The following is a 22,742-nucleotide window of genomic DNA, read 5'->3' on the forward strand; positions in this document are numbered from 1 at the left end:
GATCTCAGCTCACTGCAAGCTCCGCCTCCCGGGTTCCCGCCATTCTCCTGCCTCAGCCTCCCAAGTAGCTGGGACTACAGGCGCCCGCCACCTCGCCCGGCTAGTTTTTTGTATTTTTAGTAGAGACGGGGTTTCACTGTGTTCGCCAGGATGGTCTCGATCTCCTGACCTTGTGATCCGCCCATCTCGGCCTCCCAAAGTGCTGGGATTACAGGCTTGAGCCACCGCGCCCAGCCTAGAGTGATAGATTCTTAGGACCTAAAAGTATCACAAGAGATCATTATCTTGGGCTCACACTTAAAACATTTCAGAAATTTTTCCATGTGACATTCATAAGTAGTTCCCTTGATAAATTGTTCTTATTGCCAAGGGATTCTATCTATTTAAACTAAAACATTCATGCTAATTTTTAAACTAGTTTCTTCTTGTTCTGAATGTGTAAATCAATAATTATTTCCCTGTTGTGTTCCCAGAATAACCAAGTATATGTATACGTATATATATATATATATATGTTTTAAAATAACATTTATAGATGTGCTTTGTGTTCTGATTACGGAAGCAATGGGTGATTTTTGTAGAGAATTTGGAAAGGGCAAAAAATTACAAATGAGAAGTTAAAAATTGACTGTAATTGTACTACCCGGAGATGACTAATATTAATAATTAGTTGTGTTTCTTGCCAGACTTTCTTTGTGTGTATGTTACAAAATTGGAATAATATTTTAGAAATAATTTGTTTACTGCTTTTTCTCTACTATGACATAATGAACATTTTCCTATGTCATTACATGCTCTTCAAATGTAATTTTTAATGGTTACATATTTCATCTATAATTTATTTAAGCATTCTCCCATTTTGAACAGAAGCTTGTTTCCAATTTTTCTTATTATAATTAACAATGATGAATATATTAGTATACAAATGCCTGAACATCTCCTTTCCTTAAGAAAGGCAGTTAGTGAACCAAAGGATATACCTTTTTCAAAGTCTATAGCTGTGTCATCTAACTGCTTCCAGAAAGGTTAATGAATATATATGGACTGTGCACTCAGCCTTTGGCTAGTCATTATGGGGAGATTTTAAATGAAAATAGGAAAGTGGAAAAGTAAGGTGGTGGCCAGGCACAGTGGCTCACGCCTGTAATCCCAGCACTTTCAGAGGCCAAGGCGGGTGGATCACTTGAGGTTGGGAGTTTGAGACCGGCCTGGCCAATATAACAAAACCCAATCTCTACCAAAAATACAAAAATTAGCTGGGCGGTGGTCCGTGCCTGTAATCCCAGCTATTCAGGAGGCCGAGACAGGAGAATCGTTTGAACCCCGGGAGGCAGAGGTTGCAGTGAGCTGAGATTGTGCCACTGCACTCCAACCTGGGCAACAGAGCAAGACTGTCTCAAAAACAAACAAACAAACAAACAAACAAAAAAAAAAACAGGAAAAGAAAAGTAAGGTGGGTGGGGCTTGCTCTCAAAGATCTTTCTGGTTGAGGTCATTGGCACACAAATGGTGTAGAAAACTGTAGCACTAAATCATGATACCAGAAAGAGCTGGGAATTCAGATCTTGATGAATGACCTTATCAAAGAAGGTAGGGTAGATGAGGTGGCACCTGAGCTGGCTTTGTAGGAGGTGTAGGGTTTGACATGGCAGAGAGGAAAAGTATTTAAGTACAAAGGAACAATATAATGGTAGGTATGTGTGATAACTGAGCCTTGCTGTACAGCTGTTTAGATCAAAAGATGAACGTTGGGAGCCCTGGCATACAGGAGTGGTCTGACTAGATGGTGGAGAAGATGAGGAGGATCTCTGCATGCCACTTTGTCTTTGCTCCTGCCATGTTTACTTCTTGGGAGAGCTTTCCAACCTGCACTAGCCATTTATTATTCAAGGCCAAATTCATTTGTCAGACCCTTTGTGAAATCTTTCCAGACTACATAAGACAGCCTCTCCTGTGTTCAAACTTTTTTTTTTTTTTTTTTCACTTTAATATGGTGCCCATTACACTCACTGGTACTCATGTGCTCTGGCGTTTCATCTTCAAAACTAGGTGAGCTTTATTCCTTGTATCTGTCCTAGAGCCTAGCACCGTGTCTAGTACATAGTAAATGCGGAATGACTGAGAGACCTGATAGGCAACAGACATGATCAAAGCAGTACTTTCAGAAGATCAGTAAAACAGTAATGTACATGATTTTGAGGAGTGAAAGAGAGACTAGAAGATGAGAGGCAAGTTAGAAGACCACACAAAAGGAGCAGGACTTGACCACTGAATATGGAGGGAGGTGTCACATTTTGAAGCCTAGGTGATTAGAGTGGAAGAGTAACACATTTGAAAAATACTGTCGGCCGGGCGTGGTGGCTCACGCCTGTAATCCCAGCACTTTGGGAGGCTGAGGCGGGCAGATCACGAAGTCAGGAGATCGAGACCATCCTGGCTAACATGGTAAAATCCTGTCTCTACTAAAAAATACAAAAAAAATTAGCCAGGCGTGGTGGCAGGTGCCTGTAGTCCCAGCTACTTGGGAGGCTGAGGCAGGAGAATGGCGTGAACCCGGGAGGTGGAGCTTGCAGTGAGCTGAGATCATGCCACTGCACTCCAGTCTGGGTGACAGAGTGAGACTCCATCTCAAAAAAAAGAAAAAGAATCTTCATTGTTATGGGAGTAGGGCAGAGAAGATGATGAGTTTGATTGTGGTTTGAGGTGTTAATTCCAAAGGAAATGTTCACTAGCTTTTGGGAAGTCAAGACTGGCTCTGAGATGACAGATGAGAACAAGGATGTCCATCTGGAATTGCTGGCTTGGAGGTGACTGTTGAAAACTTTGATGCGTTTTTTTGTTTTTGTTTTTGCCCTTGCCTCTCACCTCCCACTTTGATGAGTTTTTAAAGTTAGTGGGAAGAGCAGGAACCTGATCCTTGAGGAACATTTGTAGAAAGTGGTAGAAGGAAGGGCTAACCAAGCAGAGAAGTTGGGGAAGGGTTGCTTCTTGAGAGAAGAGCCCAGAAAATGAAATGTCAGTGACTACAAACATGGAAGAGGACTGGAGTCGGGGGGATGAAGGGTGAGGGCCCTGGAGATGGAGAATGGAAAATTCACTGAATTGTGTCTGAGCTATTTTAGGTTCCTTTTATCGCTAAGCTCCCTGGAATCATATTTGGTGGATTCCTACCTTATTTCCCACATATTCTGTCTTTTTTTTTTTAATCTCATTTTGGCTTGTTTTGATTTTAAAGATAAAATCTTTTTATAAATATGATTACCCCTGAAACTCTTCTGCTATGCTTACACTTGTAGTTAACATTTTTCCATTTATTAGTGGTTTCCTCCTGGGGATCATCCTACATTTGTCTGTCCGCATTTTAACACCTCTGAAATCGTGATGTGTCTTATAATTCATGGCAGCTTGAAATTCATTGCCAACTTTTTTTTCTCCTCTTAGTGCTAAGCACATAAAATAATACTGTGCTTATATCTTAGACTGCATCTTAAATTTGAGGAAATATAGTAGTTGAGATGATTAATGTTAAATGCAAAAATGCCAAAGGTATCTTTTAGTGTAGTTTATCTGAAATAGAGAGTATGTTGAAAGGAATAATGTGAAATTAGGCTGGAAGAAAGATCCTAGCTTTCTAGAGAACCAGACTGATGAATGACATATGGGTACTATGTGAAGAAGTGTGTTTATATAACAATGTGAAATTTATTATTTAAATAATTATTGTTTCTGTAATTGAAATCAACCTTATTTAAATTTTGCTTTTAAAGGATGAGAAAATCAGTTAATGACAACAAACGTCTGGTTGAAACAGGTATGTATAAAATTCAAACAGGCACCCAATTAGTGACTGAGACACCTATTTTTATTATATGTCTTGTAGCAGAAATACAAGAGGATGTATATTTGTGAATATGAATGAATACGTGAATATATGGCCTTGGTGGATTGGCAGGATACAGAAAGATGAGGGTAGATGGAGTGCTTGTATTTATTCAGCTAGTATTTTTGGAGTGCCTATTATGTGCCAGACAGTGTTATGTGGAAACAGCAGTGAACAAAACAGACAAAAAACCCTGTGGTATTAGTCTGTCTTCACCCTGCTATAAGGACATACCCAAGGCTGGGTAATTTATAAAGGGAAGAGGTTTAATGGATTCATAGTTCACCATGGCTGGGGAGGCTTCACAATGATGGTGGAAGGCGAAGGAGGAGCAAAGGCATGTCTTACATGGCAGCCGGCAAGAGAGCGTATACAGGGGAACTGCCCTTATAAAACCATCAGATCTCATGAGACTTATGCACTATCACAAGAACAGCACAGGAAATACCATCTCCCTTGATTCAGTTACCTTTCACTGGGTCCCTCCTACAACATGTGGGGATTATGGGAGCTACAATTCAAGATGAGATTTGAGTGGAGACAGCCAAACTACATCACCTGCCCTCATGGAACTCCATTCTAGTGGGGGAAAAGTAACAAGTAAGTTGTATAGTACCTTAGAAACTGATAAGCTTGGGGAGAAACACACTGGAAAAGAAGATAGGGAATATTGGGGGGGTGTACTTATAAAAATGGTAGTCAGAGAAAACAGCACTGAGAAGACAATGTCTGAACAAAGTCTTGGCGGAGAGGAAGCAAGCCATGTGTATATCTGGGGAGGAGTGTTCCAGGCAGCAGGACCTGCAAGTGCAAAGGTTTCTGAGGCTGGTGTGTGCCTAGTGTGTTTAAGCAGTTGCAAAGAGGCTGGTGTGGCTAGTGGTGAGAGAACCATTGGGGAGAGGGGGTGTAGGAGATGGGGTCAGATAAGCAAAAAGAGGCTGGTGGAGTAGCAGCTGCTTATAGTCCACTGCAAGGATTCTGACTCTCTGAGGTGGAAATAGGCAAGAATGAAATGAATTTTTTTTCTTTGTAAATAGTCCCTTTTATATAAAGGACTTTTGTTTTTTTCTGGGCCACCATACATATATCCTAACTGCTGTTGAATGCTTCCTTTTGTTTTTCTTTGTCCCTAATTTTTATACCTACTAGTTGTTTCCTAACCCCAAACTCCTGAAAGGCATATATGCTTTTCTCAGGCTGCAGCTCCTAACTTGATCACAGAATTGTAACTGCATGGAGGGTAGGGCAAGGTGTTGAAATGTGCAATAAATCCAACTCCCTTTTGCGTGGACCAGAACAGCCAAATTGGGTGACAATACATCTGGAAAAAAGAATGTTTCCCTTGAACCTGGGTATTAAGTGCGTGTGGCTTCAAGTACTGGATGTAGTCAGTCAGTTGATGGGAGAAGAGCTGCTGAGCAGAGCCATGAACACATCTAGCTCTGGTTCTCACCTGTGTCTCACAGGGACCATGGTGAGAACCACCACACAAGGGGAGGGGTTATCTGGTGCCCATAATAAGAAAGATAGGGAGGTGTTCTCTATTGGGGGTAGAGGTGATCTCATGTCTAAAATTTCTGGTGTGAAAAAAAGTATAGTATTCACTGTTTTTGACTATTAGTTTTATTGAAATTGAGGCAGATTTCTTTGTTTTAAAGGAATGGATAGATGTAAAATTAAGATGGAACCCTGATGACTATGGTGGAATAAAAGTGATACGTGTTCCTTCAGGCTCTGTCTGGACACCAGATATCGTTTTGTTTGATAAGTAAGTTATATTCTAAATATAGTTTCATATTTCCAAAAGAAAACATTTGTGTTTCTGTTAGGCACTAATAATTTTTCTCCCTTTTGAAAATTGTTTAGGTATAAAAATCAGATGACATGACTGCATGTATTGGTTATGATTACATGTTTTATAGATGAGGAAACAGAGGCTTAGGGTAGTGGTTCACAGAGCTAATCACGTGGCAGATCACAGAGCTATCATGTGGCGGGGTAGGGGGGTCACACCAAGGGGACTGATACTTCCATTTACCCTTTGATTTACTAGACTACATATTTGGCGGACTTCCAGATTTTTTAAATATGTTTTTTACATCGTTGAGGTCATATTTTATGTTGAATTGTGCATCCTTCTAATTGCGTTTAAATACTATATTGTCATTTTCCCACAATGAGGAATGCTGGGTTAATTATTAATTCATCTTTAGAGGCATCCTACCTAGCTGTGTTTTGAGGATTTTTTTTTTTTTTTAAACTTAGGGGAGAGGATAATTCTGGCTACCAGTTTTATTGTTTTCTAAGACCACTCCTGGGCAAATCTGGGAATTTGTGCTTATCTTAAAGCACTTTATCTAATTTGAAAGAAGGCCATTTGGCATGAGGACAGAGCAGCTGCTATGCAAAAATATCTTTAATCTTTTGACACCTTTTACCTCCATGCTTCTTAAGAAGTGAACAAAGCTTGTAAGGACGCATGATGCAGCTTCCTGGAGCATCATTTTATTTTCAGTAATTGAAAACATTTTTATATTAAACATGGATATATTACAGAATACTGTGCAAAAGCCACATTAATTTGAAGACAAAGAGCAACTTTTTTTTTTTTTTTTTTGAGACATAGTCTCGCTCTGTCGCCCAGGCTGGAGTGCAGTGGCCGGATCTCAGCTCACTGCAAGCTCCGCCTCCCGGGTTTACGCCATTCTCCTGCCTCAGCCTCCCGAGTAGCTGGGACTACAGGCGCCCGCCACCTCGCCCGGCTAGTTTTTTGTATTTTTTAGTAGAGACGGGGTTTCACCATGTTAGCCAGGATGGTCTCGATCTCCTGACCTCGTGATCCGCCCGTCTCGGCCTCCCAAAGTGCTGGGATTACAGGCTTGAGCCACCGCGCCCGGCCAAAGAGCAACATTTTAAAGAAACCTTACGTTGGTGATGTGCTTTCCTGCTAGACGTTTCTAGTATATGAATTCACTTGGTGGGAGAGCTTGAGAGGCACAGCAGCTTTTCAGGGTCATGCCCAGCTTGGTGTGGATGGCCTTTCCTCATCAAAGTAAAAAACGGCCAGTATTTGTGATGAAGGAAGAAGAGCACTGTGCAGGGAGTCTAGGAATGTGGATTCAGGTTCTGGCTGTATGCGTGCCCATTGTGTAAATAGCCTGAGTCTGTTTTGTGTGTAAGGTGAGGTCTTTTCAATCATTAGAATCTCAGGCTTCTGTGAAATAGAGATTTGTCAGTTCTGGAGTAGATGCAGAAGAAGGGGTTCAGTTCTCATAGAGTTAGATATTTAAGGAATATATTCCTGGAACAGGAATATCTGTGTAGCAGATATTCTGTGTAGCAGATATATCTTATCTGAAGTATAGTAATTTAAAAATTATTTCATGCAATCAGTGATAGGCCTGCATTTATATTAGGCTTATATTAATACAATTCATGTGCATTAATTTCTGCATTATCGTCTATGTGTGTATTTTAGTGCAGATGGACGTTTTGAAGGGACCAGTACGAAAACAGTCGTCAGGTACAATGGCACTGTCACCTGGACTCCACCTGCAAACTACAAAAGTTCCTGTACCATAGATGTCACGTTTTTCCCATTTGACCTGCAGAACTGTTCCATGAAATTTGGTTCTTGGACTTACGATGGATCACAGGTTGATATAATTCTAGAGGACCAAGATGTAGACAAGAGAGATTTTTTTGATAATGGAGAATGGGAAATTGTGAGTGCAATGGGGAGCAAAGGAAACAGAACCGACAGCTGTTGCTGGTATCCATATATCACTTACTCATTTGTAATCAAGCGCCTGCCTCTCTTTTATACCTTGTTCCTTATAATACCCTGTATTGGGCTATCATTTTTAACTGTACTTGTCTTCTATCTTCCTTCAAATGAAGGTGAAAAGATTTGTCTTTGCACTTCAGTACTTGTGTCTTTGACTGTCTTCCTTCTGGTTATTGAAGAGATCATACCCTCATCTTCAAAAGTCATACCTCTGATTGGAGAGTATCTGGTATTTACCATGATTTTTGTGACACTGTCAATTATGGTAACCGTCTTCGCTATCAACATTCATCATCGTTCTTCCTCAACACATAATGCCATGGCGCCTTGGGTCCGCAAGATATTTCTTCACAAGCTTCCCAAACTGCTTTGCATGAGAAGTCATGTCGATAGGTACTTCACTCAGAAAGAGGAAACTGAGAGTGGTAGTGGACCAGAATCTTCTAGAAACACATTGGAAACTGCGCTCGATTCTATTCGCTACATTACAAGACACATCATGAAGGAAAATGATGTCCATGAGGTCTGTGATGTGTATTTACAAACGCAGATCTGCTTCCATTTCAAGTTCAGAAGTTACTTTCATTAATTTTGGCAGAGTAAACAGCATGACCCTTAAGTAAGACTAAGCATAGATTGAGGGCCAGAATGGTTGACATAATTTTCTATAAAAGATCTTTACTAAGGCTTGTTTCAGTTAAAACACCTGCAAAATGGGGCATCTACACAAATCGCACTTCTCCACTTCCCCCATCAGCATCTTGGATAACTCTAAAGAAAATTTAGTGTTATATATTCTAAGGAATAATATTCCTGCCATATTTCTTGGCTCTGACATGATGAATTTCTTTAATTTCTTGGGTTGAGGGCAGTGGGTGAGTTGTTTTAATTTTGTCTTCAGTAACTTTGTTTCTGAATTGTGACAATCTGAAGGCAGAACTCGATTATAACAGTTAATGGAGTTATCAAAAGTTATTTTAGGCTGGGCGCAGTGTCTTCACACCTGTAATCCCAGCACTTTGGGAGGCTGAGGCGGGTGGATCATTTGAGGTCAGGAGTTTGAGATCAGCCTGGCCAGCATGGTGAAACCCCATCTCTACTAAAAATACAAAAATTAGCCGGGTATGGTGGCACATGCCTGTAGTCCCAGCCACTCAGGAGGCTGAGGCAGGAGAATCGCTTGAACCTGGGAGGCGGAGGTTGCAGTGAGCCGAGATCACACCATTGCACTCCAGCCTGGGTGACAGAGCAAGACTCCATCTCAAAAAAAAAAAAAAGTTATGATAAAGAATGAGCCTAATGTGGAACTTATAAATATAGCCAATATATTTTCTAAAACAAATCTTTTGTTCATTTATAAGAGAATATTAGGGAAATTAAGAGAAGTAAGGTGTTCTTTTGTGTTATGTGTTATATATATCAGAGGATTCATTGAAACTTAGTGTTTACTGTGCTTAATTTGCCTAAAATCAAAAATTTGCTTGAAACTTTTTTATAGAAAATTGCTCCTGTCTCTTATTTAAATCAAGAACTTGAACATGAATACGATTTTAATTTTATTAATGGACACATTGGCCTGCATTTTCTTTCAAAATGTGTAAGATTTCAGTTTTGTCATGGTTATTTCTTCTATTGTGTATTATTTTAAACCTATGACTATAGTAATATTTTCATAATTGAATGCACATTAAAATTATGTGAATTATAATTTGTAGAGCTATTTTAAATGGAAAATCTTCCATCAGGTATGAGGAGACAGAATAAATCTGGCAAAATAATAGCCTTTACCCCAAAAGGGACATTTGATGTATATTTTTTTTAAAACTTTTTTTCATATTTGAATGATTTAATTTCATTAAGACTTTCCTTCCTTATTTATTAATTTCAATAGGTTTTTGGGGAGCATGTGTTTGGTCACATGCATAAGTTCTTTCATGCTGATTTCTGAGACTTTGGGCAACCAATATTAAAACTTTTTAATGCTTGTGGGTTTGTAAAGTATCTATTTGGTGGTAGCATAATTAAATTAGTTTATAAGGTTTGGAGCTATCAATGGAGTTTTCAAAAGTACATTATATTTATTAGATAATGGTTTAGACTGAGATGGAATTTAATAAACGTCTGCAAAATACTGTGCAAAAGGGCCATGGCTCATACTACTAGGATCAGGGAGGTTGGCTTTATTTTCAGAAGAAAACTTAGAAGCAGAGGTGGCCAGGTGCGGTGGCATGCCCTGTAATCCCAGCACTTTGGGAGGCCAAGGCAGGTGGATCATGAGGTCAGAAGTTTGAGACCAGCCTGGCCAATGTGGTGAAACCCTGTCTCTACTAAAAATAGAAAAATTCGCTGGGTGTGGTGGTGTGCGCCTGTAGTCCCAGCCACTTGGGAGGCTGAGGCAGGAGAATCACTTAAACTTGGGAGGCTGAGGCAGGAGAATCACTTAAACTTGGGAGGCAGAGGTTGCAGTGAGCTGAGATTGCGCCACTGCACTCCAGCCTGGGGGACAGAGCGAGACTCCGTCTCAAAATAAAAGAAGCAGAGAAGTAACAGAGTGTTTACAATGCCCTAAATTCTAAATTATCCTACACCTTGGAGGCACAGTTCCTATAGAGGAACTATATAGACACCATCCTTCATAGAGGCTCAGGGCCAGGGAAGCCCCTGGTCAAGGAAATGGCCTGGTAGAAAGGGCTGCTCAGTGGCTGGGCTCATCCTTCTCTTTCCTTGTGGCTCTGAGCTGTTGAGCCAGCTCCCTACTAAAGCTGGCTCCAGGGAAGACCATTCTGTGCTCATGAAATTAGACTGAAGTGGTCCCTAGGAAATCCAAAAATAAATAAAGTGTGTATGTGGGGAAGATGAACAGCTTTCTAACATGTATTATTCTGAACCAACTTTTAATTTGGCATGAAATTAATCTCAGCCTAGAGTCTCTGAAAATATTAAAATAAGTAAACACTGCTGGGCAAGAATAAATAGCAAGAATAACTACATAGTAAGAATAACTTTTAGTTTATTGTAAAATATCCAAGTAGTCTATTTTAATTTTTATTTTAATCTATCAAAATAAACCACTTGTAATATAAGTTGATGTGTAAATGAACATATTTTGTAGTGTCTTTTAAAGCTTATATCTATAACAGACTATCAGGCTAGTGTCTGTCCCTGAGCTGAGTATAGGGTCAGTTACTGTTTACAGGCAGCAATGGGAGGCAGAAATTGATCTGGCTTCTAACTCAGTGTGTTTGTTATATGTTAAAATATGTACACAATTTACAATTATTTAATGCATTTTTATTTTTTTCATAACAGGTTGTTGAAGATTGGAAATTCATAGCCCAGGTTCTTGATCGGATGTTTCTGTGGACTTTTCTTTTCGTTTCAATTGTTGGATCTCTTGGGCTTTTTGTTCCTGTTATTTATAAATGGGCAAATATATTAATACCAGTTCATACTGGAAATGCAAATAAGTGAATCCTCCCAAGGGACTGAAGTATACCTTTAGTTAACACACATATATCTTATGGCACTTAAAAAATTATGAAAATGTAAGTTATGTGTTAAATTTGGTGCAAGCTTTAACAGACTAACAGTTGCTAACCTCAATTTATGTTAACAGATGATCCATTTGAACAGTTGGCTGTATGACTGAAGTAGTAACTGATGAGATAACATTTGATCTTCTAAAAATAGCAGCAAAATATTATCTGAACTGTACTAGTGAAAATTCTAGTATTTATATCCTGGCAAATAATACTAATTTATAATCCACAGTAAAGTTCATCCTTTGTGCTAGAGAATTCCAGTTGTATTTGAAGACTGATTTTAAAACTTTTCTGCATTTGGTAAAGGTATGTAAACTTTCCTATACTCACTGAGTAACAGCTAATCTTTAATATATTATACTGCTATATTTAAAAAGCTGACTAGTTGATATAGTTACTTAATGTGATGCTTGATATAATAATTACTTAATGTGGCCGGGCACGGTGGCTCACACCTGTAATCCCAGCACTTTGGGAGGCCAAGGCAGGCGGATCACCTGAGGTCGGGAGTTCAAGACCAGCCTGACCAACATGGAGAAACCCTGTCTCTATTAAAAATACAAAATTAGCCGGGGTAGTGGTGCACACCTGTAATCCCAGCTATTTGAGAGGCCGAGGCAGGGGGAATCGCTTGAACCCAGGTGGTGGAGGTTGCGGTAAGCTGAGATCACGCCATTGCACTCCAGCCTGGGCAACAAGAGCGAAACACTGTCTCAAATAACAACAACAACAACAACAACAACAACAACTTAATGTGATGTTGCTTTTTCATAACCAACGTTTTTAAAATAAATGAAAACAGGAATTGGGAACTCCTTTAAGGCTTACTTTATTCTTTAGATGCTTAAACTTAATAATTATTGTGTTAACTATTTCTGTAGCTTACCTTCCACTGTAAAGTCATATAGTAGACAACTCCTGTGGACACGCAGTAGCATATCCTTAACATTAATTTCAATCCTGTTGTCCACATTTCCCACAATTAATAGAACCATCTTCTATATAAATTGTGGTAGTATCTCTTTATCCTTGATCTTAGAATAGTCAGTCCACTACAATCACATGAACCCCATTTAAAAAAACATATTTAGGGCCAGGGCAGTGGCTCACATCTGTAATCCAAGCACTTTGGGAGGCTGAGGCGGGTGGATCACTTGAGGTTAGGAGTTTGGGACTAGCCTGGCCAACATGGTGAAGCCCTGTCTCTACTAAAAATACAAAAGATTAGTTGGGCAAACTAATCTACTAAAAACACAAAAGATTAGTAGTAGGTGCCTGTAGTCCCAGCTACTCAAGAGGCTGAGGCAGGAGAATCACTTGAACCTGGGAGATGGAGGTTGCAGTAAGCTGAGACTGCACCATTGCACTCCAGCCTGGGCAACAAGAGCGAAACTCTGTCTCAAAAAATAAATAATAAAAAACACATTTAGGTCTAACTCATTCTGTGAGAAAAGTCTTTTAATATTAAAAATAGTATTCTAATTTGGTATAAGCGCACTGTTATATACTTGTAATATTTCAACTTTCTCTCCTTCATTCTAACAATTACAATAATAGAATCTTAGAGTTGCAAGGGCCTTTAGATGTAATCAATCTTAGTCTATTAGTACAGCATAAATGATTTAGTACAGTATAATGTATCAAGGATACAACAGTTACATTTCATCTCTAAATGTCACCACTTCAGGTGTGACCAGGTAGCAAACACTGACAAAAACCCTGTGTTCAATTTAGGACTCTTAGCTGTTGAGATCACAAATACCTCATTTATTTATAATGAGTAACCTATCTAAGTTCAAGCTAATGCTCTTTGGAAGAGAGAGGAGACCCTGTCTAATTTGCATTTAATTGTAGGCAGGTGTTTAATGCCATTTAATGAGTGAAAGCCTGGTGTGATGAATTTAAACTGCCTGTTAGCTACCTTAGCTTGTATACATCCCTGATCTCTCTTATACTGCCATTACTGTTACTTACGATTTTTATATATAAATAAATTTTGTTGACATCTTTCTTTTGACTTACTGAAACATGAGTCACAGCAGGCTGCAATTCTGTCCATTTTATTTTTGCATAGGAAAAACAGCTAGTGAGACAAGATTCAAACAGTCTCTGAATCATCCGTCAGTGATGATCACGTTAAGATTCAGAAGTGTAGTACATGATACTCTTTCTTAACAATTTGTCTAAAGCAATGTTTCTCAACCAGGGGCAGTTTTGCTCCTAAGGGGACATGTAACAATGGAGACATTCTTGGTTATTGTAACTGGTGAAGAAGCAGGGTATGTCATTGGTATCTAGTGAGTCGAGCCCAGGGTACTGCTAAAGATCCTACAATGCATAGGATACCCCCACTCTGTCCCAACACATACCTATCCAGCCCAAAATGTCCATAGTGCTAAGGCTGAGAAACCCTGTTCTAAAGGTTCATGCTATGGTCGGAATGTGTCCTCCCCAAATTCATATGTTGAAACCTAATCCCAGTGTGATTGTCTTAGAAGGAGGGGGCCTTGGAGAGCTGATTAGGCCATGGGGGCTCTGCTCTCATGAATGGGGTTAGTGCCCTTATAAAATAGACCCCACAGAGGTAGCTAGTCCCTTCAGTCATGTGAGGAAACAGCTAGAAGGCACCGTTTGAGGAAGAGGACCCTCACCAGACACCAGATTTGCTGGTGCCTTGACCTTGGACCGCCTTCAAAACTGAGAAATTTCTGTTGTTTATAGTCCACCCAGTTTATGGTGTACTAAGACAGTTTATTAACAATGAATAACTAAGCATGATTTCTCATGGTGTAATTTAGAATTATGCAAGAGAATTAGTTGAAGCTCTCTGAAATGGAGGCACAGCCCTTTAGACCCAGTAAAGAATGAGAAATGCGTGGTAAGAAATGGGTAACAGTAGGAGATTGCTGAATTAGTATAAACCTGCAAAGAGATTATGGGCTAAATAAGAAAAACCACTGGGACATCTGTAGTGATACTGAACTGAATGACTTTTCATATTTCTCAACAGCATTTTTCTATCCAGTTTTGTCTTAAAAGGAAACATTTTTACATGTATATTCCATAGCACAGCACACTAATTACATAGAAGAATCACATTTTGACATCTCTTTACCATACCAAAAAGGCTAAATGTTCATTTATCCATAATAAATATTCTACTTTTTTTTGCATGATTCTTTTTTTTGACAAAAACCAAGATAACTGGAAAATAAGTAAACCTCGAAATGCCAAACACAAAGCTGGTAGCTTGATAACAGAAAGTACGTTCCTACTAAGAAGCAGCCTCCTCCTGCCCTGACACGAGGAAGTCTCCCAGGCAGGCACACAGCTTAGTGCCTATGCATCTTCCCTGGCCATCAGGGGTTGCAGAAACAATCCTGCCGTCCCTAGAATGCACACCAGGGTGAAAACCCACAGAAAAATACGATCAATCACCATGGCAACATACTTCCAATCATCTTGAATCTGCAAAACAAAATGACAAAAGAGAAAAAAAACACGGAGGGAAAGGCAAAATTAATACATTTTCAATACTGAAGATTTAATAAATACATTGCAGTAGAAGCCATTTTGTCTCTAATATGCAAGAAGCCCTTTTTTTTTCCTAATTGATGTAGTCTGAGGAAAGCTACCATTCTTAAGTTTCTCTTGATGCAGGAGAGAAACAGGTGTAAAAGATTTGTCATGTTAGATCTGTTTCAAATCAGAAGTTTCCTAATATATGCATAACCTAGTTTTTCTAAATTGAATTCCAATTTTATAAAGTTAGTGAAACCAGTTTGGACTTCCACGGAAGGATTCTGGGCCTTGGTTAGAATGCCTAATATAGTCCAACATAATCTACCAGTGCTTCAAAGTACTCCTTATCCAGTTTTAGATATAAATTTCTGGCTGGGTGCAGTGGCTCACGCCTGTAATCCCAGCACTTTGGGAGGCTGAGACCACCTGAGGTCAGGAGTTTGAGACAAGCCTGGCCAACATGGTGAAACCCTGTCTCTACAAAAAATAAAAAAAATGGCCAGGAGTGGTGGTGCATGCCTGTAATCCCAGCTACTTGGGAGGCTGAGGCATTAGAATTTCTTGAACCCAGGAGGCGGAGGTTGTAGTGAGCCAAGATTGCACCACTGCACTCCAGCCTGGGTAACAGAGCGAGACCCTGTCTCAAAAAATAAATTTCCTTTTAACATCTGTTCCAAAAATGAGAACACACATCAGGGCAAGTCCATCCTCATCACCCTTTCCCTCCCCACTGCCCTCTCTCCACGATGCCCAGCTGATCAAAAGTCATTTTTAGTGTAAGGCCAAAGTATCACGGAATACTGTGCAGTTGGAGAGCAGGTTGAACATCAGAAATAATTGCTGACAATAAAGTAAAAGATGGGAGAAAAAGCAAGACCAATTATATATCATACAGCTTCAATTTGGGCTTGAAATAGGAAGGAAAATTGTAGGGTAATTATACTCCTAGACAATTCAAAAAGCAAAGAAGCCATAATTGAATTGAGAGAGAGAACCCATGAGTCAGCTGATTTTAAAGCAATAATCAAAATAAAGAGGCAGCATGTAATTTATTAATTTAGGTATACTGAAATGGCACTGGGAGACGAAGATTTTACATCACCATTGTGAGCCTGAGTAAATGTGTCCTCTTGGTGACACTACTGTCATAGGTAAAATTAGAATTATGATGCCATATTTGCCATAAGGTACTTTATTTGAATTCCTAAGACTGGTTTGTGTGTGCTTCAGGTACACCTTGAGATGTGAGATTCCTACCCACCCCCTACCGGCCACGTCCTAAGGCTCTAGGAGGCCAGAGGGGTGGAAAAGCAGAGACTTGGAGACAAACTGATTAGAATCCCAGCTCTGCTCCTTTCGAGCTGTGAGAATCTGGGTAAATTCCATGACCGCTCTTAGCCTCATTTTCCTCTTCTGTAAAATGGGGATAAGAACAGTACCTCCCTCAGAAGGTTGTTTCAGAAGAGTCCTTAATGAATAGAGCCTAGTGATACTAATGCTGATTTATAAAATGACCCTTACTTAAGCCTCATGAAGAAAGATGACACTTGGGTCTTACACATGAATATAAATAGTGGTGCAAAAAGAGCTGGCTGGACAGAAATTTTTTATCTTTTTTTTTTTTTTTTTTGGAGATGGGGTCTTGCTTTGTTGCCCAGGCTGGAGTGCAGGGGTACGATGATGGCTTACTGCAGCCTCGGCTTCCTGGGCTCAAGTAATCTGCACTCAGCTTCCCAAGTAGCTGGAACTACAGGTGTGTGTCACTACACACAGGTGACTTTTTTTTGTTTTTTGAGACACCTAGGCTTTTGTCGCCCAGGCTGCAGTGCAGTGGCATGACCTCGGCTCACTACAACCTCCGCCTCCCAGGTTCAAGTGATTCTCCTGCCTCAGCCTCCTGAGTAGCTGGGATTACAGGTGCCCACCACCATGCCCAGCTAATTTTTGTACTTTTAGTAGAGATGGGGTTTCATGTTGGCCAGGCTGGTCTCAAACTCCCAACTTCAGGTGATCCACCTGCCCCGGCCTCCCAAAGTGCTGGGATTGCAGGTGTGATTGCACCTGCAATTTTTTTTTTGAGATGGAGTCTCACCCTGTCACCTAGGCTGCAGTGCAGTGTCGTGATCTTGGCTCACTGCAACCTCTGCCTCTTAGGTTCAAGCAATTCTCGTGCCTCAGCCTCCGATGAGTAGCTGAGATTACAGGCTCATGCCACCACCCCCAGGCTAATTTACTGTATTTTTAGTAGAGATGGAGTTTCACCATGTTAGCCAGGCTGGTCTTGAACTCCCAACCTCAGGTGATCTGCCCGCCTTGGCCTCCCAAAGTGCTGATAATTACAAGCGTGAGTCACTGCACCTGGCCTGATTTTTAATTTTTTTATAGAGACAGAGTTTCCCTGTGTGGCCCAGGATGGTTTTGAACTCCTGGGCTCAAGAGATCCTCCTTCCTTGGCCTCCCAAAGTGTTGGATTACAGGCATGAGTCACTGTGCTGGACTTATATCTAACTCCTAAAGTCTTTAAAGCACTTGATATTGGCTATTTTCTGATGAGTCACAGATAGATGAGTGTTAGGCAAAATGGTGAACTAGCCCAAACTGACAGCTGGCCCAGAAGCAAGAGAAGACTACTTTAAAGGCCCAGAAACTGGGAAGGTGTGGCCAGGGACTGGGGATGGCAGCCCTGGGCAGGTGGAGGGGCTTGGTGGAGGGGAGGGCTAGGGAGAGTTCTTTGTTCTCTCGCCTCTTTGCCTCTTTAGCCTGCCACTCCCAGCCCAGAGATGCAGGTTCAGGGGGGTCCCTTCGCAAGCCCAGCAGAGCCTGGCTGAAGGGAAGTGCAGAGAACTGAGCTGCCCATTGACTGGTAGAGCCCGAGGCTTTCCTCCTCCCCTTGTAGCCCCTGGATTTGTTTCTCTTCTTATTGGCATGCCTTCTCAAGAATGTTTATGGATAAATGTTCTTCTAAGGGCTCAAAAGGCCAGGTGTGGTGGATCACACCTTTAATCCTAGCACTTTGGGAGGCGAAGGCAGGAGAAATGCTTTAGTCCAGGAGTTCAAGACCAGCCTGGGCAACACAGTGAGACCCCCCCCACCTCTTCAAATTAAAAAAAAAAAATTAGCATTTGGGAGGCTGAGGTTGGAGGATTGCTTGAGCTTAAGATTTAGAGGCTACAGTGAGCTACGATGGCTCCACTACACTCCAAAGTGGATGACAGAACAAGACCTCAAAAAAAAAAAAAAAAAAAAAAAAAAGAGAAGGCTAAAAATTTTATTGCAGCCTCACTTTTATTTATTTATTTATTTTGGTAGAGATAGGTTTTCCCCATGTTGCTCAGGCTGGTCTTGAACTCCTGGGCTCAAGTGATCTACCCATCTCAGCCTCCCAAAGTGCTAGGATTACAGGCATGAGCCACGGTGCCCATCCCCTTTTATTATTTATTATCTTTTAAGAGATGAGGTCTCATTATGTTGCCCAGGCTGGTCTCTAGCTCCTGGCCTCAAGCAATCTTCCTGCTTTGGCCTTGCAAAGTGCTGGGATTACAAGTGTGAGCCACTGTGCCTGGCTATTGCCTCACTTCAGAGAGAGTAGCTGGATACAAAACTCTTCAGCTAAGACTGAAGTTCCACACATCAAGGACTAAACAGCTTCAGTCCAGCAGGAGGTACTTAGAGGAGATCAGAGTCAGGGAGATAATGAGACATTCTTTGAGGGAGAAGGTCATCTGGAGGGGATGACCTTGAAAGGTGATCTAGCCGAGTTTGTGGCTGTGTGGACCCTCAGAATTCTGAAAGCCTGGATTTTAGCCCCTTCCCAAACACAATTCAGAAAGGATGACTGACACCCCCAGGAAAAGTGAGTTTACAGGCCCCAAATATACCAACTCAATTATTTGAAAGAAAATTTATAGATTTAAAATAAACATGAGATAAGGGACCATTGGAAACTAAAGAACCTGCAGTTTTACAGAAGAACCAAGTGGAAATAACAGGTGTGAGAAATAGAAAAGTTACAATCAAGAACTCAGGGGATGGGGTAACTGGCAGGATAGATGCCACCCAGGAAAGAAGCAGAGAGGTGGGAGGAGAGACTATGGAAAGCTCTTGGGAGCAGCCAGAAGTAATGACGAGATGGGAAGCATACAGCATAAGAGATGGGGAGGCTGGACGCCGACATGTCGCTGCAACAGGAGCTCAGGAAAAGAGAAAAGGAAGGGGTGGGAAGGAGTCTTTACAGAAATCAGAAGCTGGAATCTCTCAGAATTAAAGACAGCAACTTCAGAATGAAATGGCTTATAACCAGTGCCAACCAGAGTAGGAGAGACCCTACCCAGACACATTCTCTACAAATTCTAATAGCTCCTAGGCAGAATCCAGTATTCACAAAGGACCAACACGCAGACTCACTTAAAACTTTTTTTTTTGAGACAGAGTCTTGGTCTTATCACCTGGGAGTGCAATGGCACAATCTTGGCTCACTGCAACCTCCACCTCCCGGATTCAAGTGATTCTCCTGCCTCAGCCTCCCGAGTAGCTGGGATTACAGGTGCCCACCATCATGCCCAGCTAAATTTTTTATTTTTAGTTGAGATGAGGTTTCACCATGTTGGCCAGGCAGGTCTCGAACTCCTGATCTTAGGTGATCGGCCTCCCAAAGTGCTGAGATTTTCAAAAGTGACACAGGTGAAAAAGACCGTGGAGCAATATTTAAGTATTTACAGAAGAGAATTTCAACCCTAGCTGAAGTATCCAACCTTAGCTGAAGAGTTTTGTAGCCAGCTAAACTCCCTCTTTAAAGTGAGGCTATAATAAATTTTTTAGCCTGCCAGGCCCCAGAAGGTTTACCCTTAAACACTCTTGAGAAGGCACGCCTGTAAGAGAAGGAATTGGCTGAGCATGGTGGCTCACACCTATAATCCCAGCACTTTGGAAGTCTGAGGCAGGAGGATCACTTGATCACAGGAGTTCAAGACCAGCCTGGGCAATATAGTGAGATCCCATCTCTACAAAAAATTAAAAAATTAGCCAGACATGGTGGCGTCCACCTGTAGTCCCAGCCATGTGGAAGGCTGAGGTGGGAGGATCACTTGAACCCAGGAGGTTGAGGCTGTAGTGAGCCGTGATCGTGCCACTGCACTCCAGCGTAGGAGACAGAGCAAGACACCGTTTCAAAGAATTTTTTTTTTTTTAAAGAAGAGAAATAAATCCAGGGGGACACCATACAATGTATGTGAAGGATAAGTAAACTTGGCAAAGTTCATTGTAGACTAAAAAAAGGAATGGCAAAAATGAAAATGTACATTCATAAAAATCCAGAACTAGGAATAACTGGGGTGGCTAAAGGCAGTTCCCTTTATTCTATGGGAAGGTAAGAGGGGAAGGAGAGTGGATGGGTGTAAGATACAGATATTGAGACATATAAGAGACTGATCGAGATGGAAAGGGAACTGGGGGATGGGTTTAAATCAGGAATAGCTACAGGAGAATAAATATAAAACACACGTGGCACATTACCTGTTCGATATCAAAAAAAGAGTAAATAGAAAATGTGACATAACAAATGTAATCCTGATAAAGCAGTAATTACAACACATGCAAATTAATAAACAATTGATCAAAGGCCAGGCTCCAACTGGAATGAATGAAATTATATCTATACCTATATCTTTCTCTACCAAATAGAAAAAAAAAGTCTCAGAATTATCAGCTCAAAATATCATAGCTGGGTTGCTCACGTCCATAATCCCAACACTTTGGTAGGCCGAGGAGGGCGATCACTTGAGGTTAGGAGTTTGAGACCAGCCTGGCCAACATGGTGAAACCCTGTCTCTACTAAAAATACAAAAAGTAGCCAGGCATGGTGGCTTGTGTCTATGGTCCCAGCTACTCAGGAGGCTGAGGCAGGAGAATCACTTAAGCCCAGGAGGTGGAGATAGCCGTGAATGGAGATCATGCCACTGCAATCTGGCAGAGTGAGACTCTGTCTCAAAAATTAAAAAAAAAAAACCAGGATCCTGGCTGGGATCGGTGGCCCCTCTAAGATCTAGAAAGCAAATCCTACAGTGTGCCAGTCACTGAGGGACCAGCCATCAAAACAACTCTCAGCAAAGAGCGCTTCTCTGCCACCACCACCAGCTCCCTAACCAGTTTTCTAATTTGATCATCCAATCCCGGTCCTAACTCTAAAATTAGAGTATTATTGCTAATTAAATTCCTTACTAATAAGACCAAGTATGAGCCTATGGGGATGACCAATGTGAACTTTTTTTTTTTTTTTTTTTTGGGCAGAGCTAGCTGAGGTTTTATTTTTTGGGGAAAATAAACAGCAATTGAATTGTTTTGTAGCTGGAGGCATGGGCAAGAGGGGTGTCCAGGCGGTGAACTCCCCCATGGGTGGGCTGAGGGCTGGGGGAAGCCTCAGGTGGGTCTTCCGTTCCCTGTGCCCCCCTGCACATGGGCCTCCCTCCCAGGCTCTGGGGCAGCCACAGGAAGGGCAGGCTGGGAGGGGCTGCTGTGGCTGTTCACTTCAGCAGGGTGTCAGAGGACTTGGATACCAGCTTCCCATGGTCTTGATCTTCTTCACAAGAAGTTGACCGTGACAGCACTGATGCCTCCCATACCGCTGGTCCCGCCACAGCCTCCGCCCAGGCCACCCCGGAAACTGCTGCTGCCCATGGGAAAAACTCGAAGAGCTGATGTGGGCACTGGGCCCACTTGTGTAGGAGCGGCTGCTGAAGGCCTGGGGGTCAGAGGTGGACACCTTGTAGGACGTCTGGGTCACCCTGATGGATATAGTGAAGGCAGGAATGGAGGCAGGCAGGCTGAACCAGGCGGAGATTCAAGAAGGAACACAGAAGCTGCTTCTTGGTGTGAACAATTTCTTAAAAAAGAACAGCCAAGGAAGGCTGGACACTTCCCCTACCTTAGGAGCCAGTGAATGTGTCCAGGGATCGGCATTCACAGGCTCGCAGCACCCTCAGGAGATGGCTCTGGGAAAACAGCCTAGGCTTCAGTCTAGGCTCCTTAGAACCAAGGACAGTTAAAACCAGCCAAGCTGGAGCCAGAGATGTAGGAAATTAAAATATCTCTGAAAAATTCTGTGTAAATAGCAGAGTGTCAGTCACTCAGGGAAAGAAGGAATCCTTCAGACAGCTCGACTTTCTCCTCTGAGCACTGACTTGGCACGTTTACTCTAACACTCGCTACTTTCTCATAGACAATCTGGTGGCTTGCTGGCCAGATTTCTGCCTTCTCTGAAAAAAACAGGAAGATCCAGCAATAATGGGCTCACAAGCCCATGTGGAGACATGACCAGAGGTGAGCAGTGGCTGCCTCTTGAGACGGACCATGTGCCACTAGTTTGCCACAGACCCCACCACTCCCTACCACTGCATTTAGGCCATTTCACCAATCTACCTGCCTTATATTTAAGTTTGTGACCTCCCTTTTAATTATAAGTTTTTTATATGTCTGTCTCCATGCCTTAGGCCCTTCTAAAACTCTAATACCTTGTATGGTATCTAATAAATAAGTTTTAGAATAAAAGTAATTTCTAATAGCCTGACAAAAGCTAGAGTATGGGTACTTAGATCTCGACCTTTAGTAAAGAAATAATTATTTTAAAAGTGGGTAAAGGATAGAAGATGTCTACAAAAGTTATCAGTATTAGACAAATAGATTTTCACTGATCATTTACTATTTTTTTTTGAGATGGAGTCTTGCTCTGTTGCCCAGGCTGGAGTGCAGTGGCTGGATCTCAGCTCGCTGCAAGCTCTGCCTCCCGGGTTTACACCATTCTCCTGCCTCAGCCTCCCGAGTCACTGAGACTACAGGCACCCGACACCTTGCCCGGCTAGTTTTTTGTATTTTTTTTAGTAGAGACGGGGTTTCACCATGTTAGCCAGGATGGTCTCGATCGCCTGACCTCGTGATCCGCCCGTCTTGGCCTCCCAAAGTGCTGGGATTACAGGCTTGGGCCACTGCGCCCGGCCTTTTTTTTTTTTTTTTTTGACGG

At 41.6% G+C, this 22,742-nt stretch overlaps 2 protein-coding genes across 4 annotated transcripts in view; one reads left to right on the forward strand and one right to left on the reverse strand.

The window, feature by feature from the left end:
• Positions 1-3,759: 3,759 nt before the first annotated feature.
• On the forward strand, positions 3,760-11,585 carry CHRNA5 (cholinergic receptor nicotinic alpha 5 subunit). 2 transcript variants are annotated; one of them, XM_017885774.1, is made up of 4 exons: positions 3,760-3,811; positions 5,539-5,648; positions 7,359-8,190; positions 10,977-11,585. In XM_017885774.1, the coding sequence occupies exons 1-4, from the start codon at positions 3,785-3,787 to the stop codon at positions 11,136-11,138; spliced, it is 1,131 nt and encodes a 376-aa protein (XP_017741263.1). In that variant the 5' UTR covers positions 3,760-3,784; the 3' UTR covers positions 11,139-11,585. The 2 variants fall into 2 exon arrangements, with proteins under 2 accessions (XP_017741263.1, XP_017741264.1); XM_017885775.1 differs by having other exon boundaries at positions 7,359-7,652; positions 10,977-11,529.
• Positions 11,586-13,253: 1,668 nt separating this feature from the next.
• Positions 13,254-22,742, reverse strand: part of CHRNA3 (cholinergic receptor nicotinic alpha 3 subunit) — a 29,658-nt gene continuing 20,169 nt past the window's right edge. For both annotated transcript variants that reach the window (XM_017885773.1, XM_017885772.1), the window contains exon 6: positions 13,254-14,677. In XM_017885773.1, coding sequence (XP_017741262.1) covers positions 14,549-14,677 — 129 coding nt within the window. In that variant the 3' untranslated portion in view covers positions 13,254-14,548. The remainder of the gene's footprint in view (positions 14,678-22,742) is intronic.

The sequence above is a fragment of the Rhinopithecus bieti genome, unplaced genomic scaffold (genome assembly GCF_001698545.2).
Source record: "Rhinopithecus bieti isolate Rb0 unplaced genomic scaffold, ASM169854v2 scaffold_15570, whole genome shotgun sequence".
Classification (NCBI taxonomy): domain Eukaryota; kingdom Metazoa; phylum Chordata; class Mammalia; order Primates; family Cercopithecidae; genus Rhinopithecus; species Rhinopithecus bieti.